This window comes from Quercus robur, chromosome 10, assembly GCF_932294415.1.
Source record: "Quercus robur chromosome 10, dhQueRobu3.1, whole genome shotgun sequence".
In the NCBI taxonomy this organism is placed as follows: Eukaryota; Viridiplantae; Streptophyta; class Magnoliopsida; order Fagales; family Fagaceae; genus Quercus; species Quercus robur.
Window position 1 is genome coordinate 36076386 of NC_065543.1, and position 18505 is coordinate 36094890.

At 34.0% G+C, this 18505-nt stretch overlaps 2 protein-coding genes across 2 annotated transcripts; one reads left to right on the forward strand and one right to left on the reverse strand.

Annotated features, from left to right (window-relative positions):
- The first annotated feature begins 258 nt into the window (after window positions 1-258).
- Window positions 259-8512, forward strand: LOC126701707 (putative phospholipid-transporting ATPase 9). Its single transcript, XM_050400016.1, has 11 exons — window positions 259-1023; window positions 1871-3216; window positions 3386-3496; window positions 3921-4197; window positions 4314-4402; window positions 4509-4617; window positions 5575-5784; window positions 6163-6288; window positions 6420-6518; window positions 7281-7472; window positions 7638-8512. Exons 1-11 carry the CDS (start codon window positions 637-639, stop codon window positions 8268-8270), a joined length of 3579 nt encoding a protein of 1192 aa, XP_050255973.1. The 5' UTR covers window positions 259-636; the 3' UTR covers window positions 8271-8512.
- Window positions 8513-12324: 3812 nt separating this feature from the next.
- LOC126701709 (probable calcium-binding protein CML15) lies at window positions 12325-14016 on the reverse strand. The gene is made up of 2 exons (XM_050400019.1): window positions 13338-14016; window positions 12325-12769 (listed from the first exon to the last, which is right to left on the reverse strand). Exon 1 carries the CDS (start codon window positions 13831-13833, stop codon window positions 13351-13353), a length of 483 nt encoding a protein of 160 aa, XP_050255976.1. The 5' UTR covers window positions 13834-14016; the 3' UTR covers window positions 12325-12769; window positions 13338-13350.
- Window positions 14017-18505: the final 4489 nt, after the last annotated feature.

The following is an 18505-nucleotide window of genomic DNA, read 5'->3' on the forward strand; positions in this document are numbered from 1 at the left end:
CTTTCCCGGATCATTTTTTAGTTTCACTCGGTTTCTGCCGTGTAGGTTCTTTGAATGACAAATTGAAGCTGACCCAGCATGTGAAAGCCAATTACAATGCGTTTTTTCTTAGTTGTTTCCACTTTCCGTGAGTTTTGGGTTCTCTTATTCCTCGTAGCTTATGTTGACCAGACTTTTCTTGGAGTCGTTACCAAAATGGGAATAGTTTATAGAGTTCAAATTTCACTTTTCTTTGATTTTCAAAGATAGTTATTTTAGTTTTTAACTGGGGAAACCTGTATGTTTCCTTGTAGCTATAAATATCATAAGCTTGGATGGTAGTCAGGTCTATAATAAAAACTTAGATACACTTCAGCTCAAGAAAAAAACCCCTTCATATAACATTCTTTTTGGATTGGTTCATTACCTTATTTCTACATTAATTTTTAAAATTTTGTCATTGTTTTGAGCCTAAATTTTGAGGGGGCAGGACTTGTTATTAGTAATTGGGAATTGAGTTTAGAAAGTTTGTTGGTGGATAAGCTTCCTTAGAAAGGTGAATTCCCAGAAATTATTTGCTCTATAGGTTCACAATTGTTCTTTGGTGTGGGAATAGAAGTATTTAAACAATTAGGGGTGGAGCTGATAGCTTAGAAAATGGCTGGTGGTATAAGAAAGAAGCTGCATTTACGCAGATTCCGTCCCTTCAGACCTGGAAAAGAATCAATTCAACCTGAACACTCACTGATTGGAGGACCTGGCTTCTCAAGGGTAGTATATTGCAACAATACAGAAAGTCAAAAGGTCCTAACCTATGGCAACAATTATGTCAAAAGTACAAAATATACACTTGCATCGTTCTTCCCCAAATCATTGTATGAGCAGTTCAGGCGGGCTGCCAACATATATTTCCTTATTATCGCAATTTTGACTTTCACACCATTGTCTCCTTCTTCACCAGTAAGTACTGTTCTTCCTCTTGCTCTGGTGATCGTAGCTGCAATGGTCAAGGAGGCTATAGAAGATTGGAGGCGGAAAATGCAGGTTAGTTTGTAATTATATACACTGCTTTAATTCTACTTTCTTGCTTTTCAGTTTAATATTTTCCTTAACTTGCAGAATAAGTTATATATGGTAATGTACAAATGTCAAGGGAGCTTTGTAATCCTATCTAAAATTTGTCACTGAAACAATTATATAACTTTAGAATATATTGAGTAAACAGGAAATATGATATCATCTACATAGTTAACTATAGCAAATAAAGGCATTGTTGGAATATGTTTTCTTTGCCCTTCCCCTATAGCATATTCTTCATAGAAAAGCTTCAACTTATTTGTCACTTTTGTCATGATGGTTTAGTGGAAAATTGGAGCCAAAGGAGGTTCAATTAGCTTCTCTGTGTTCAAATGCAGTGACTTGATCTGTCATAGAGAAATGCATTTAATTCCATTTTTAAAAATAAATTTACTACCAGCATCTTCAATAGAAAAACTTTGGTTTTTTAGAGTTGGCCAATTTAAATATGTAAGTAATTGGTTTCATTTTTGGATCCTCCAATTTTAAACAAGGTGGACTTTTAAAGTGAGTATAGCTCACTTCTTACTAGATATTATTCTCCCACCCTTGGCTTGATTCCTGTTTTTAAAGTAAGCCATCAGAAACAAATGGAGATAGTGCAGTATAAATATTCACACACACACACACACACACACACACATCTTACTAGGTGTCAAAGAACTTAAAAACTTCATCTATACTAAAGGATATAAAGTTGATATTATACATACATATTTATGCATTCACCTTTTTTAATCCTATTACCCGCAATGTTATTTTTAGTAATCTCTGAATCCTATGTCCATAATCTTGTCTGTATTATTATTATCAGGATACTGAGGTGAACAATAGAAAGGTAAAAGTGCACCGTGGTGAAGGTGTATTCGATAATGCTAAATGGATGAATTTGCAAGTTGGAGATATAGTGAGGGTGGAAAAGGATGAATTTTTTCCTGCTGATCTCATCCTGCTTTCTTCAAGTTATGAGGAAGCAATTTGCTACGTTGAGACCATGAACCTAGATGGAGAAACCAATTTAAAACTAAAACAAGCAGTGGATGCAACTTCAAAGCTGCACGAAGACTCAGGCTTTCAAAATTTCAACGCTATAATAAAAAGTGAGGACCCAAATGCAAATTTGTACTCTTATATAGGCAGTTTGCAGCTTGAAGAACAACAGTACCCACTTACACCTCAGCAGCTTCTGCTTAGGGAATCAAAACTAAGAAACACGGATTTTATTTATGGGGTGGTAATATTTACAGGTCATGACACAAAGGTTATGCAAAATTCAACAGCTCCTCCTTCCAAGAGAAGCAAAATTGAGAGAAGAATGGATAAGATTGTTTACTTCTTGTTTTTTATCCTTGTGTTGATATCTTTTATCGGATCAATTTTCTTTGGAATTTCAACTAGGGAGGACTTGGAAAATGGAACAATGAAAAGATGGTACCTTAGACCAGATGACACTACAATATACTATGATCCAAGCAGAGCACCAGTTGCAGCAATTTTGAACTTTCTGACTTTCCTTATGTTGTATAGTTATTTTATTCCCATTTCCTTGTATATTACACTAGAAATAGTTAAGGTTATTCAATGTTCTTTCATAAATCAAGATCTGCACATGTATTATGAAGAAACCGACATGCCAGCAAGAACCCGTACCTCAAATTTGAATGAAGAACTGGGCCAAGTTGACACTATACTTTCTGATAAGACAGGAACTTTGACTTGCAACTCAATGGAATTTATTAAGTGTTCAATAGCAGGGACTGCCTATGGGCGTGGAGTGACAGAAGTTGAGAGAGCTCTGTCTAGGAGAGAAGAGTTGCCTTCAGCTATAGAGGTGACACATGGAGAGGGCCAGGTTGAGTATTCCACCAAAGCAGCCATTAAAGGGTTTAACTTTTTCGATGAGAGGATCACACATGGTAATTGGGTTAATGACCCTCATGCAGATGTAATCCAAAAATTTCTACTGTTACTGGCCATTTGCCATACTGCAGTACCTGAAGTTGATGAAGAAACAGGAAGAATTTCTTATGAAGCTGAATCACCAGATGAGGCTGCTTTTGTGATTGCAGCCAGAGAACTGGGGTTCGAATTTTATGAGAGGACTCAATCAAGCATCTTATTGCATGAATTAGATCCCCTCTCTGGCTGGAAAGTTCAAAGGTTAGTGTCTTGCACTTAGATCCTCTTGCTTTTACATTTTCTGCTGTAAAAAATCCTGTACTTCGCAGTTCACTCATAGCATGGTGATATTTTTCAGCTCTTCTGCTCAAGGTAATAATGTAAGTTTTTGAGAGATATATGGCTGAAGTGACATATTTTCATTTTACAGATCTTATAAACTTTTGAATATCTTGGAGTTTAGTAGCTCAAGAAAGCGGATGTCTGTGATTGTAAGAAACATGGAGGGAAAGCTGCTACTTCTTTGTAAAGGTGCTGACAGGTTTGTAAAACGAAACATCACTTGAAAACTTGTTAGATTACTTCAGTAAGTAATATTCTCCCACAATCTCTGTGACAACATGTTGTTAATCCTGCAGTAGCCTGCAAGAGGTTGGTTAGCGAAGTGATTCTTGTATTTATGTTGGTCAGTGAATGTCTTTTTATCTTTTTGATAATAGTATAGATGGTTTACTATAACCAACCCCAAGGCCCCCCCCTCCCCCCCTCCCTTTCAAAACAAAAAGAATTCTAATTCTGACATGCATTTCACGACATAAATAAGGGAATGCAATCACATTTCAACTTCACTAGTCTACAAATTTCTAAACATTGTGTGTGGCTAATTTACTTTTCACTTGTTTCCTTGTTGACAAATTTATTTGAACTTCAATTGTTTAAATAATTTTTAATTTATTCCTGAGCAGTGTCATGTTTGAAAGACTTACAAAAAATGGAAGAGAGTTTGGGGAGCAGACTCAGGAGCATATTAATGACTATGCCAATGCTGGTTTGAGGACCTTGGTGCTTGCATATCGTGAACTTGATGAGGAAGAATATAATAAGTTTAATGAAGAATTTACTGAGGCCAAGAACTCTGTGAGTGCAGATCATGAGGAAATGATGGAGGAAGTGGCAGAAAAGATTGAGAAGGATTTGATTCTTCTTGGTGCTACCGCAGTTGAAGACAAACTTCAGAATGGGGTAAGTGGCTTAGTCAAATGCTAATCAATATTTCTATGCTGAACAAAATGAGTCTGAACGACACGCTCAAACAATTGTGAAATTAGATCTAATATTCATTTCTTTGTGCTGGATAGGTTCCTGAATGTATTGACAAGCTTGCACAGGCAGGAATCAAAATTTGGGTTTTGACTGGAGATAAAATGGAGACAGCAATCAATATTGGGTATGATTAGTGGTTGGCTCCAGGAATCATTACATATTGACCCCAATAAACAAAGATTTCTGACTTTTAATTAATTTTTATTTATCATTTATCTTTTATCTTTCAGCTTTGCCTGTTGTTTGCTTAGACAAGGAATGAAGCAAATAGTAATCAGCTCAGAGACACCAAAAATCAAAGCACTGGAGAAAGTAGGGGACAATTCTGCTGTAGCAGTGGTAAACCCTAATTTTATATGGTGTTAAGCCTTTTTATTTATTTATTTTATTTACTTTTTTTTGGTTAATTAGAGGTAACTGCTTTCCATTTTTAACCACAAGAATAGCACAACCTTCAGATTAGTTTAGAGGTGGAAGTGTAGTAAACTCTGCTTTTCTAGGTGTGGTGCTTGTTTCCAAGAAAACCTGCTTCTTATAAGTAGTTCTTATTGTATAAAATCTCCAGAAACATACTGTTTTCTGATGTAATGCATGTACAGAAACTATAAAAAAAAAAGGTAGGTCCAATGAGTTGACAACATTTCAGTGCTAGTTTTTGATTTAAATCCTTTTGTATTCTAATAAAACATTGAAGAAACACAATGAAACTTGGAATATTATGAAAATTTGAAGTTTCAGTAGTTATTTTAAGATCTTAGGTTCCATTTCTTACCAAGTCTGACTTATCAAATAGCTTACTGTCCTAGCACTATATCCAAGTTCATCAACCAATTTAGTTGCACTTTATAGTATGTACTCATTTCATAATGTCAGATTGTTCCTATTCCTAACAACTGGTGGAGCCATTCCTTTTCTTTCTTTCCACTATTTTTAAAACTATTCTTCTAGTTGATGAGAGAGATCTTTCCAAGCTGAATTAATTGTGCTGTAGAGACGCCAACAACTTTTCCATTCAACATATGTAACTGGGACACCCCTAAGTTGGTACTTATATGAAATTGATACAGAGTGTTTAGAAACATCTGCTGTGATGCATGATATGCAATGCGTCACATGTAATGCTGAAAATGGAGTATTGCACAAAATGATAAATAAGAATTCTAACTAAATAGTTGAACTTTTTCTTTTTCCTGATAAGTCCTCATAGTTGATAGCATTCATGTTCATTTGTAAGTGAATTTAAAATCACGGTCTGACTTGTAATTTGTGAGCTTGATGAGATCTTTCTTATTTTAGGCATTTAAGGCAAATGTCCTCCAACAGATTCTGGAGGCAAAAGAATCGCTTACCACATTAAGAAAAAGCTCAGAGGCATTGGCTTTGATCATTGATGGGAAGTCACTCAGTTGTGCTTTGGAGGATGATGTCAAGGGCTTGTTTTTAGAGCTTGCCCTTGGCTGTGCATCTGTTATTTGCTGTCGTTGTTCTCCCAAACAAAAAGCCCTTGTAAGATTTTCCTTCTTTTCCTATGTTCTTTATATTTTCAGTTCAGGTGTGTGTGTGAATCAACATATTTTACTTCTTTTCAACTTTTTTTATGTTTAGCACAAAGCTTTATATCTAATCCCGAGTCATAATTTCATTCCCATAATATCCTTAGGGTAGTCATAGGCTGTCAAACGTGCTTAATTTTTTGCTGTTCCCTATTTTAATTAATTGAAGTTGATAATGAAAATATTTTTGTATCAATCCAGTCCAAAGGACTCTATTTCTTATTCTGCAAGTTAAAAATAAAAATATATATGCAAAATCGTTCAAACTTTTTAGGTTTCTAGCAATTCAAGAAACTTTTAGCCTGAAAATAGGTGATGCTTGATAATGCAGGTTACAAGACTGGTCAAAATTAGAACAGGTAGAACAACTCTAGCAATTGGTGATGGAGCAAATGATGTTGGAATGCTACAAGAAGCAGATATAGGAATTGGCATTAGTGGTGTTGAGGGAACGCAGGTATTTTTTGAAAGGATTGCTCAAAGATAATATTCTGCATCTATTTTAAATGCCATCTGGAAATTTATTTCAGTTTGCGACTTTGTGTTTTCAGCTGTCCATTTTGACAAGTATCTGTTTCCAAATTGCAGGCAGTTATGTCAAGTGACATTGCAATTGCTCAGTTCCGATATTTGGAGCGCTTGCTTCTTGTGCATGGACATTGGTGTTACAGAAGGATCTCAACAATGGTAACATACAATTTGGAAATGTCAGAGATCAATATGAATTTCACACCCTGTTTTAAATTAATAATATATATAAATGGCTATCCATTATAAGTAATCAGGTGTGAATGTCTAGAATCCTGAAAATGGTCATTATTAATTGTTAATGGTGAACTCTAACACCAAAATCAATCCAAACAGGTTTATATAGATGCTTATAAACTTTGAATCTTAATAGGCCCCCAAATTTGAATTTTCACTCATTATATATATAAAAAATTTATCCTGTTTCTTACTCTATTGCTCCTAGAAACTACTGTTTTTTTTTCTTTTCTTTTTTTCTTTTCTATCTATACCACAGAGAGCCATGACAAAGATTGTTAATTTAATGTTACACAAGAGTAGATTCCACAAACAAACACACACTCAAACACAAGAATGGGCAAACAAAAAAAGAAGTTTTCTATACCATAGATAGTCATACAAAGATTGTTAATTTAATGTCACTCACACAAAAGTCACACATACGCACAAAAGAATGTGTAACCAGGGGAAAAAATGTTAAGCATGGATATATTGAAAAGCATGTGATTTCCTACCTCCTTTGTCACTTGCTTTTCTCTTTCTTTTTCTTTTGTGTTCTTAATTTTTTTTTGGCACAAAAGCATAATAATAAATCAATGAGCCTTGAGGCAATATTTGATAGAGACAAACTTGGGTGCTTGACTGTCAATGTTTTGAAGCAAAGGTTTATTTATAATGACATAATCCTTTGTTGTTTGACAGATATGCTACTTCTTTTACAAGAACATTGCACTTGGCTTCACTGTCTTCTTCTTTGAGGTGTATGCATCTTTCTCAGGCCAAAATGCCTACAACGATTGGTATATGTTATTCTATAATGTCGTCTTCACGTCACTTCCTGTGGCAGCCTTAGGAATTCTTGAGCAGGATGTCTCTGCAGAGCTTTGTCTAAAGGTAAATCATGTGTTGGGATTCTTTTTCTTTTGTCAATTCAAATTTATAAAAATTTTACTCATTCCTTTTACCAAGTCACATCAATGGAAGTTTCAAAAAAATTTAAGCATTTGAATCCTAATAGTAAACAGCATTGGGCTAACTTCTCATTTGTAATCTTCACAGTTCCCTCTGTTGTATCAAGAAGGTGTACAAAACGTCCTATTCAGCTGGTTTCAATTCCTTGGCTGGGCGTTCAATGGGGTATTGAATGCAATTTTTATCTTCTTCTTTTGCTCCCGTGCAATGGAGCATCCTGCCTTCCGTAAAGGTGGTGAAGTTGCAGGATTGGAAATCCTTGGAACCGTCATGTTCACCTGCACTGTATGGGTGGTGAATTGTCAAATTGCACTATCCACCAACTATTTCACTTTAAAAAATCATCGCTGTATCTGGGGTAGTATTATAGCGTGGTACATATTTCTCTTGGCATTTGGAGCAATGAATCCCAACATATCAACCACAGCCTATAAGGTCTTCATTGAAGCCTGTGCACCAGCCCCTTCTTATTGGCTTCTCACACTGTTTGTGGTAATCACTTCTCTAATCCCATATTTCACTTACAAATCCATCCAACAGTGGTTTTTCCCCATGTATCATCAAATGATACAGTGGATAAGTAAAGATGGGCAATCAGATGACCCTGAATACTGTCAGATGGTAAGACAGAGATCGTTAAGGCCTACAACAGTGGGATATACAGCCCATTTGGAGGCAACATCCAAACGCTTTCAAGAGATGCATGAACTCCATTTATAGTAGTAGTTTATGAAGGTTCTTAGCAGACATAGTGTAGTTTTGTGACAAGTTTGCATTAAACAGTACAGAAAAACTATTTGATTCAAATTGAATTTTCTTTTCCATGTGTAAGAATAATGGTCTAAATTGGATTTTCTTTTCCATGTGTAAAAATAATGGTCTCTTTGCAGCTTAATGTACTTTCACTATCAGACAATTGATGTTGAAATCTTAGTTAGGCTTTTTACCGAAGCTGTTACATATTAACTTCTTCTTTCTCTCTGCCTCCTCCCATTTGGGTCAATCCTTTGATATTGAAGTAAATGCATCGACCTCCATTCTTTGAGTTAGAACTTGTAAGTATTAAGGTAATATGTTATTTATTAGATACAAATGGAGCTATAGGTTTTTGTCAAGACCCAGAGGTAAGTGTTCATCTCTATAGATAAGACCATTGTCGCATGTTTAATCATTTTCATTGATTGGTATCAGAGCCATAAGACTCTTTCTTGAGGTTTCCAAGCCCATAGATGACCTTAGAGGAATGAACCCATTTTTTCCAAAATTGTTTAGAGGTAAGTGTTCATATCTCAACTGAATCCATCCATAGAAACCCATCCCATATCAATAGACCCTTGGCTGTTTTTAACTCGTTCAATCTCTGTATGACCTTCAGCTTATTTTAGGCCATATATCTTGATAATGGTTTCCCAAATTTTACTCAGCATTTCTAGATGCAAGATACAAACAATCCAAAGCAGATTACTCACTATTTGTCCAATCCAAGGACAACTTAACAGTCGTTCTCATTTATGTTAACAATATAATTTTAATAGGAAACAATTTGGAGCAAATTAAGGAGCTCAAGAGATTCTTGGGAGAACAGTTCAAAGATAAATACCTTGAGAATCTAAAATATTTCTTGGGCATAGTGGTTGCTTGATTAAAGATGGCAGTATTCTTCTCACAATGAAAAGATCAAATGAATTTTTTTTTTTTCCTGATAATCAAAAGATCAAATTAATAAATGAAGTAGTTGGTTCTCTAAATCTTAAATTTTTGCAATAATTCAATAATAGTTGGTTTTTCATTGAAACTATAAAATATGCAATTGAAAGGCACATACTTAAAGGATATAGTTTCTTTTTGAGCAAATCCATTCAACTTTCCAATGGAGTAGAATTTTTCTCTTGTTGAATTTCATTAATAAGCTATTCCAGATCTTTCATCATACTGTCAACTAGTTGGGAGACTAATCTACTTAACAATTACTAGGCCAGACTTGTTAAAATGTTCATTTTTTGACTTCAACATGGAGGGTTATGTGATAGAAAAGCCTAATGGCCATTGCACTATGTTCATGTTTTCATGATTAACTCTGGGAGTATCATTTTGGCAGGTTTGGCCCTAGTATAAGATCAAATATAATGCAAGGCTTTCCTTTCTAACCACATTATTGTTGCACTTAAGTTGTTTGATAAAATGCTTATTTGAGAATTTGTTCAGTTCTAAGACAATTTGATTTGTGTGAATGAGAAACAAAAATATTAGGACTTTTATTTGTTTTTTATTTTTTAATTAAAAAAAAGGGTGAAATTGTTTGCTAGCTAATCCCTTAAATTTGGGTTAATGTACGCATCAATCATTATTATTGAATAAACCATGAAGACTTCTTAGTACATAAAACTTATGTACGTTTTTTTTTTTTTTTTGGATAACGGCTATTTATCTAAGTTGAATGCATTAATAAGAATTAAGCAAAAAATTAACCAAAAAGTCTACTTCCTCTCTCAAGTTCTTGAAATTGATCATCTCGAATTGACTACACTATCTTGTTTACAACAAAATATTCTAGCAAGTCTAGGCTTCTAACGATTTTGAGGATATTTTAGTCTAAAAATAGGTGCTACTTGATAATCTAGGTTACAAGACTGGTCAAAGTTGGAATAGGAAACACAATTCAGCAATTGGTGATGGAGCAAACGATGTTGTGATTCTTCAAAAGAGGCAGATATTGGGGTTGGTATCAGTAGTGTTGAGGGAATGCAGGTATATGCAGAACAGATTTTCAGTATATTATTTCACTCCCATCTGAAAATTAATCTCACTTACATATGTTTTCAGTTGTTCTTTTTGACAAATAATTCTTTCCAAAATTCCAGGCAGTCATGTCAAGTGACATTGCAATTGCTCAGTTCTGATATTTGGAGAGTTTGCTTCTGGTGCACGGGCATTAGTGTTATAGAAGGATCTCATTAATGGTAACATATGTTCTTGGAAATGTCAGATTACATACCTCTAAATTGTAGCTTTCTTATATTAACCTATAACTCAATTGGAAAATATTCCCTCATGCAATGAATCCAAATCAGTGAACTTTGCCGCAATATAGAATTTGTAAGAATAATGATTAAGTCATTAAATTCCACATTTCTTATTAGTTTAAACTTGTGAATACATGATAGTTTATCATTGTATCACTCTACCTCCCATTTGAAAGTTAAAATTCCACATATTGACCCAACTATTGAGGGAGAGTTGAGCCCACAAATGAAGGACATTGTCACTTTGTTAGAATGGTAGTTAAGTGATTAAATTCATGCTTTCCTATAATGAAAATTATACATGTAATGTAATATTCTACATATCGGCCCTATGACAGCGAAAAGCTCCAAGTGACTACATTGTTACTATTGTGTTCTATATAGTTGATAGATAGTGTCAAGAAGTTATGGTTCTTCTTAATTGTTAATGGTGCACTCTTAACACTAAAATTAACCCAAATAAGTTGATGGTTTACAACTTCACATCATCCTTTTGCTGATCAACAGATATGCTATTTCTTTTACAAGAATTGCTTTTGGCTTCACTCTCTTCCTCTTTGAGGTGTATGCATCATTCTCAGGCCAACCTGACTACAATGATTGGTATCTGACACTTCATGATGTCATCTTCACATTACTTCCTGTGATAGCTGTAGGAGTCTTTGACCAGGATATCTCTGACAGGCTTTGTCTGAGGGAAAATCCTGTGTAGTGATGCTTATCTCTTGTCACTCTAATTCGATAAAAATTTAAGACTAAGATATACTGATGGAAAATTTGAAACCCAAAAGTAAATGGTATTGGTATTACATCTTGTTGCTAATCCTCGCAGTGAGTTCTGTTGCACCAAGGTGTACAAAATGTCCTATTTAGCTGGTTTTGAATCCTTGGTTGGGTATTTAATGGGGGTACTGAGTGCTACTTCGATCTTCGTCTTTTGAATGAGTGCAATGAAGCATTAAGCCTTCCTTAAAGGTGGGGAAGTTGTTGGTTTGAAATTCCTTGGAACCACTATGTACACTTGCCTTTTGTGGGTGGTGAACTATCAATTGTTAATATCCATCAACTATTTCACATCTCCAACTATTTCACATCTCTACTACACTTTTTCATCTGGACCACCATTTTAGTCTGGTATATATTCCTCTTGGCATTTGGAGCAATGGACCCCAACATATCAACAACTGCCTATAAGGTCTTTATTGAAGCCTGTGCACTGGCACCTTCTTATTGACTCCTCACATTGTTTGTGCTAATCTCTTCTCTTATCCCATATTTCACTTATGCATCCATCCATCAGATGATACATTGGATAAGAGCAGATGGGCAAAAAGATCACTCTGAATACTGTCATATTGTGCAGCAGAGATCATTAGGGCATGCGAGTTCAACTGTAAGATATACATCCCATTTTAAGGCAACATTCAAATTCTTGCAAGACAAGCGGCCACTGATGACAGGTTCTTAGCACAAACTATCTTTTTAGCATAAATTTTCATCATTGTGGTCTTAAATCTAGGAATTAGTCTCTCCCAAAAAAGGAAAAAAAAAAAATCAAAGCTGTTTACAAATCACCTCTATGAAACCTCACAAAAGCGTGTGTTTTGTACGTTGAGTACAGCAGTTATATTGCAATGCAATAATATTAAGCATGTTTTATTTTGAAAAGTCTGTCTAGTAAGAGCAGGTTAATTTTAGCCAAACTATTATTTTAATCCTTAAACTAGAATTTTTAGCCCAGTTGACTTCAATTGAAAATAGAGACTAATTATCCATGACTAGAATTTTTAGCCCAGCTACAAAAGCAACCATTTAATGGCCATGAAGGCTAAAGTTCATGGAAGGTTGTTCAATCAATGGCCCTGTGACTATACCATAAAAAATTAATTCTTCCTAGGGTGAAATGCCAAGCAGCTTGAACATTAAGTAAATGGGAATCCCTAAAGCAATTGCAAATATGAGATTCCTTAAATTAAACCGTACTGTGGGGAAACTCAAACTATTCTCGATTCTTTATTTTTAAGTTGGCTGTCTCACCTAGGTAGCTTCTCTGCAGCATAGCTTATAACGTAGCCCTCTATGCAGAGAGGTTGATCTGGATTCTGGACATACTGTCTTTGACATCTTTGTCAATAGAGAGCTCTATCCTGGAGCCCAAAACGTGCAGATGTATCATATATTCTTCTGTTTGGAAGCCTAGTTGGAAAGAACAGAAAGGCTGTAAGAGAATGCTCCTTTAATTCCATGCCATTCTTTTAAAAGCTCCCAAACATAATAATAAAATGTGTGCAAACTGGGACAAAGTTATTAGATTAGGTAGCTCTTATGTAATGTTTGTATTGAATGGGTTTTCTGAGAGAAGAATCTGATCTTGAAAGTTTTAAACTAATGGTCCAGTCACGAATTATCAACCATCCCCAAAAAAATGCATATTGTTTTGCTTTGATTTCTTTTCTAGGCACCCTTGCTAATCCGTGTAATAGTCTTCATGATTAAGTTTGATTTATAGCTACATGAAGCCTTAATTCCATGTCATATAGATCTTCTTAGTAAAACACAATTATGCAATACAATTTAATCGTGCGCTTCATTTCCATGTTCTTAATCATTAACAAAGGACTATTGTTCAATCATGTACATTTAATTTCTACAAACCAAATAATCAAAATCTACATGTAACAATCTACAATTACTCGAACAAAGAACGATAAGTTTGACACCAATGAATGTATCAGCATGTTGTCAACAAAAACAATTAACATACCACCTAACATTAGTCACCACAAAGAGAGGCCTAGGAAATCTGAGGCAGATTTAGCCATTACAGCCGCGAATTCATTGAAACTAATGACACCATCTCCATTGGTATCAGCCTCATTGATCATCTCTGTCAGCTCCTTATACGTTAGTGGTTGACCCATTTTGGCCATAGACCCTGCTAACTCAGCCGCAGTAATGTAGCCATTGCCATCCCTATCAAAGGAACGAAAAACCTCCATAAGTTGTTCTTGGTTTATCAATACTTCTTCCTTCATGTCAGGCAATATGGCATTGACCAATTCATCAAATTCCACAGAGCCATTCCCATTGGAGTCCATGTTGGCTAACAGGACATGAATTTGGTCACCTGATGGCTTGAGTCCTAGGGACCTTAGGAGTGCAGCAAGCTCTAGAATGGTCAGGCTGCCATCTGAGTCCATGTCAAATCTTGCAAATATGGCTTTTAATTGATTAAGATGATCAAGTTGAGGTGCAGCCATTTTTGTAGTAATATAACATAAATAAAAAAGCAAACTAATCTAGAAGAATGAAAGAACAAAAAGATTGATAGTAATGAATAATAACACAATAAATGATATGTGGTAGTATATGAGAATGTAGAAATGGTGGTGGTGGATCTGGTCTTATTGGGTGGAGGTGTTATGTTATGGGGTTGTTATTGTTGTGAGGTTGAATTTTTCTTTTTCTTTTTTAATTTGACTATTTGTGAACAGAAAGCGTGTCGGTGGATTTATTGCTGTCACATCTATGGAAGGCTGAGATTCCTTGGATTTTTTTTTTGGGGATATGGGTTGTTTTTACTTGTTTATGTTTTTTTTTTAATGTGCTTTCAAGTTTTATGCCCATTTCAAGTTATTTATTAGTTCTTTTACAAAAATCTTCTCAAAAAAAAAAAAAAAAATTTCTTTTACAAAAATCATACCATGTCAATAGATTTTGTTGTACTTTTTCACCCGTTTATGTATTTGGTGGAGGTTTGGAGAGGATAAAAGAGGTTAGGTCTTAGCATGATGGTAAGCGTTTTCCATTAAAAAATTCAATAGAAATGAAAAGTTTGTACACTAATTGGATGCAATATTTTGGGTACAAAGAAAAATAAATGTGCATGAGATACAAACTTTTGGGTATAAAAAAAATGAGTAGGTTTGTTATGCAAGCCTTGTTACACAAACTTGTGTGTAAAATTTTTTAAAAATTGAAATCGTATATAACTTGAAGTCACCATATTAGTGTCAAATGTTTTAAATTGAAAATTTTAGTTTAAAAAAAATTTACACACAAATTTGTGTGTAACAAGATATGTGTGAGAGTATTTATCCTAAAAAAATATTAACAAACAAACAAGAGATGAAAAATTATATGAGCCATTAATCGAATCCTATATAATACAGTAGTACATTGTAGAAATTACATGATGCTGTTACATGTAGATTATATGCTGTATAATTACTCTAGAGATCAGATAAATCTAGAAATTTCCTTGCGTATGGTATAAAAATATAAATAATTTCTTTTATTTGTTCCAGAAAAATAGCTGAACATGATTTTATCAAGCTTGGTATTTTTTTTCTTAACTTTGATTATAATAAAATTAATATTGATTTAGTGATTGTTGTGTATATTATAATAAAAAAAAGTAAAAAATAATTCGTAATATTAAATAATTAAATCAAAACTATGGGAGGTGAAATATTATCAGTTTGATATGGCATTCTTTAGTGAAAAGGTTGGTGATAAGCTCATGTAGCTTTGTATGAGACAAACTCTGCATTGTCTATGGCCCCATCACTGCTATATGGTATATCTTAAGTCCTAACACACTCTTACAAATATATATAAATATATACATATACATATATATATATATATATATATATCAACCACGCTCCCTACAGCTCATTTGAGGTGGAAACAAAAAAATAAATAAATAAGAAGAAGAAGATACATCATACATGTCCAAACTGATAAAAAAATGGTCACCCACAAACACTCAAGTATTTCATTTTACGGGATTCAAGCTGGTATATAATTGCATATTCTAGATCCATGAACTAGGTTAGAAATTAGATAAGTGAATTTCAATTAATTCAACTTATCTTAAGTCAAAAACTAATTGATGTTTTGATAGAAAAATGTTATTTTTATAATATTTTTCACAATAAATTTTAAGTAGCAGACTGTTACTAATAAATAATAAAATAATTTTAATAATAAATTTAAATTAGTTGTGAAAAGTGAAAACACAATACACAGAACACAATATACTCAAATAGTATTTTATATGTATATTATTTTTGTGCCTTCAATTATGCCTTCTTTGTAGCTCCATTGTTTTGACCTAAGTTTGACCATAATTATGTTGTTTACAAATTTAAAATACCCAAACAAAGCGCCAAAGAACGCGGATTGAAAGTAATAATGAAAGGGAAAGTGTTAATTTATTGCCGCTGCAGGTAAGAATTGGTCATATCGGTAAAATTAAATAGTTGACTTAATGTTAAAATTATGGTCATTTTCTTTTTCTTTTTTTGGTTTAAAATTTTATTAATTAGCACCGCTCAAGCAATTAATAGGCTATTAATGAATCGATGAATGTGTCCGAACCAAGCAATAAATAAGTGCTAGCAGATAAGATTGGACTTATAGACTAGGCACCAAAAGGAAGAAGACGTTTGAGCTCCGTTGTTAGATGATTAATTCTACAGTGAAAGGTATGGACTGGGGATTTGCAGAAGTCAAACTTTAATTGTCGCCATCAAAGTCAAACACACCAAAATAAGGTGTTAGCTTATTGTTGACCTTTTCAGTTTCTAAGGATGAAAAAGTTTGTGGGATGAAAAAGTTTGTGGGATGGAAAAGTGTAGACTATAATTCAGCGAAAAAATAAAAAGATGGAAAAATAAGGATACTGTTGTCGGGTACTAATTAGGCAAAATTATAACGTTGGTCCTTCAAGTTTACTCTGAAAGCATAATTAGTCTTTCAAGTTACAAGTGAACATAATTGATCCCTCAAGTTTAAAAAATGAGTTGTGTTAGTTTTTTTTATTAACTATCGTTAATTAGTGGTGTTACTTATGTGGCTCATAGAACAATGATTTTTTTTTTTTAATGACATGATATTTTTTTAATTAAAAAATTACAATAATTAGTATAAGTAAAGGTCATCCAAGACCACCCAAATGAAGAGGCAAAAGATTAGATTGTATATTTGTACGCTACCTAACTCATTTTGGCACATTCATAATTTCAAAATAAAAAATTGATATTTCATTTAGACGCAATACCAACGGAACACAATCAAAGGTTTGACTTGGTTCTTGAACTCTCCCTCATAGTCTTTAGTTTCTCTTCTCATCAAAGTTGCATTTCTCAGTCATCGATGATGGGAGCCTATTGGTGCAAACACAATAATTGATCCCTCAAGTTTAAAAAATGAGTTGTGTTAGTTTTTTTTATTAACTATCGTTAATTAGTGGTGTTACTTATGTGGCTCATAGAACAATGATTTTTTTTTTTTAATGACATGATATTTTTTTAATTAAAAAATTACAATAATTAGTATAAGTAAAGGTCATCCAAGACCACCCAAATGAAGAGGCAAAAGATTAGATTGTATATTTGTACGCTACCTAACTCATTTTGGCACATTCATAATTTCAAAATAAAAAATTGATATTTCATTTAGACGCAATACCAACGGAACACAATCAAAGGTTTGACTTGGTTCTTGAACTCTCCCTCATAGTCTTTAGTTTCTCTTCTCATCAAAGTTGCATTTCTCAGTCATCGATGATGGGAGCCTATTGGTGCAAACACAATAATAATGAAAATAACACAATGAGAAACTGAATAATACTTCTAAATATTATTAATGTAAAGAAAGAAATTACACAACACTATTTGGACTGAGGCGTGACACTCACTCTCTTTAAAGATATTTAAGCCCTTGGTTGGCTAAACTTTGTAACCGGTACAAACCTTCTCTGACTTGTCTCCCCCATGATACAACAGCCCACCAACAAGTGTCGTATGGTTAGAACAACCTCTGCACAAAGTGTTCAAGCCCAAAGCTCCACCAAAAAAACACCCTTCCTTGCCAAGATCCTCTCTATTTTTTCTTAGTGTATTTTTTCAATAACTTGGATTGAGTCTGAATGAGTCTATTTATAGGCTCAATGGGCCTCACGAAATTACTACCCAATTTAATTTGATAATTAGGTTAATTATTCTGATGTAGTGGGTGTTACAAGATTAATTGTTGGATATTAATCTAATGAGTTGGAGTTACACAATTAATGGTGAGATAAGGAGTTTCTGAAGAACGAAAAGGCCCAAACGGATACCTCCACCCTTCACTTCCTCCTTGCACACGTATCTAGCCCAATATCTGAGACAATTTATGTTAGTCCATTAATCACCACAATTAAAAAGAATAAAATAGTCTCTCTCATTTTCAATGTGGGATTGAACATTTTCACTAACTCCTTATCTTCCATATTCACTCTCATATCTTTACATTTATGTTGTAACATTTATTTATTTTAATTATTTAATATTAAAATGCTCCAACAGAGTCAAATCAAAAGGTGGAGCTAGAACTCAATATTAATATCGCAATCTATAGAATTGTTGAAGAGAGGAAAATCAAAGAAACCTCCAGTACTAATTGCCTCTTCCAAGACGATGTCATCGATGACTAGCTTCTCCTCTCTAAATTACTCTCTCAGGTTTTATTTGATTACTTCTTAAAATCCCTAAGATAGGTTGCATAGCCACGAAGAGAGGAAAATAGCAATACCTAAGATTGATTGGCCGAAGAGGAGAAGGGAGGTGGAGGGTAGTGGTTGGCCGGAGAGGAGAAAGGAGGGTAGCTTCTCCTCTCTCTCTTACCCATTTTAGATTGTGGACTTGGAGATTCAAATTTGATTTGGTTGATTCAGGTTACCAGTTTGATTCGTGATGGTTCTTATGTGTAAATTCAATTTTGTAATTTTTAACAAAAAGAAATGCCACGTCATAAAAAATAAAAATAAAAAAGCCAGATCATTATTCCGTTAGCCATGTAAACAACACCACTAACAGAAGTTAACAGAAGGACTTAAATTGCTCATTATGAAAACTTGAGAGACTAATTGTGCTCAGTTGAAAC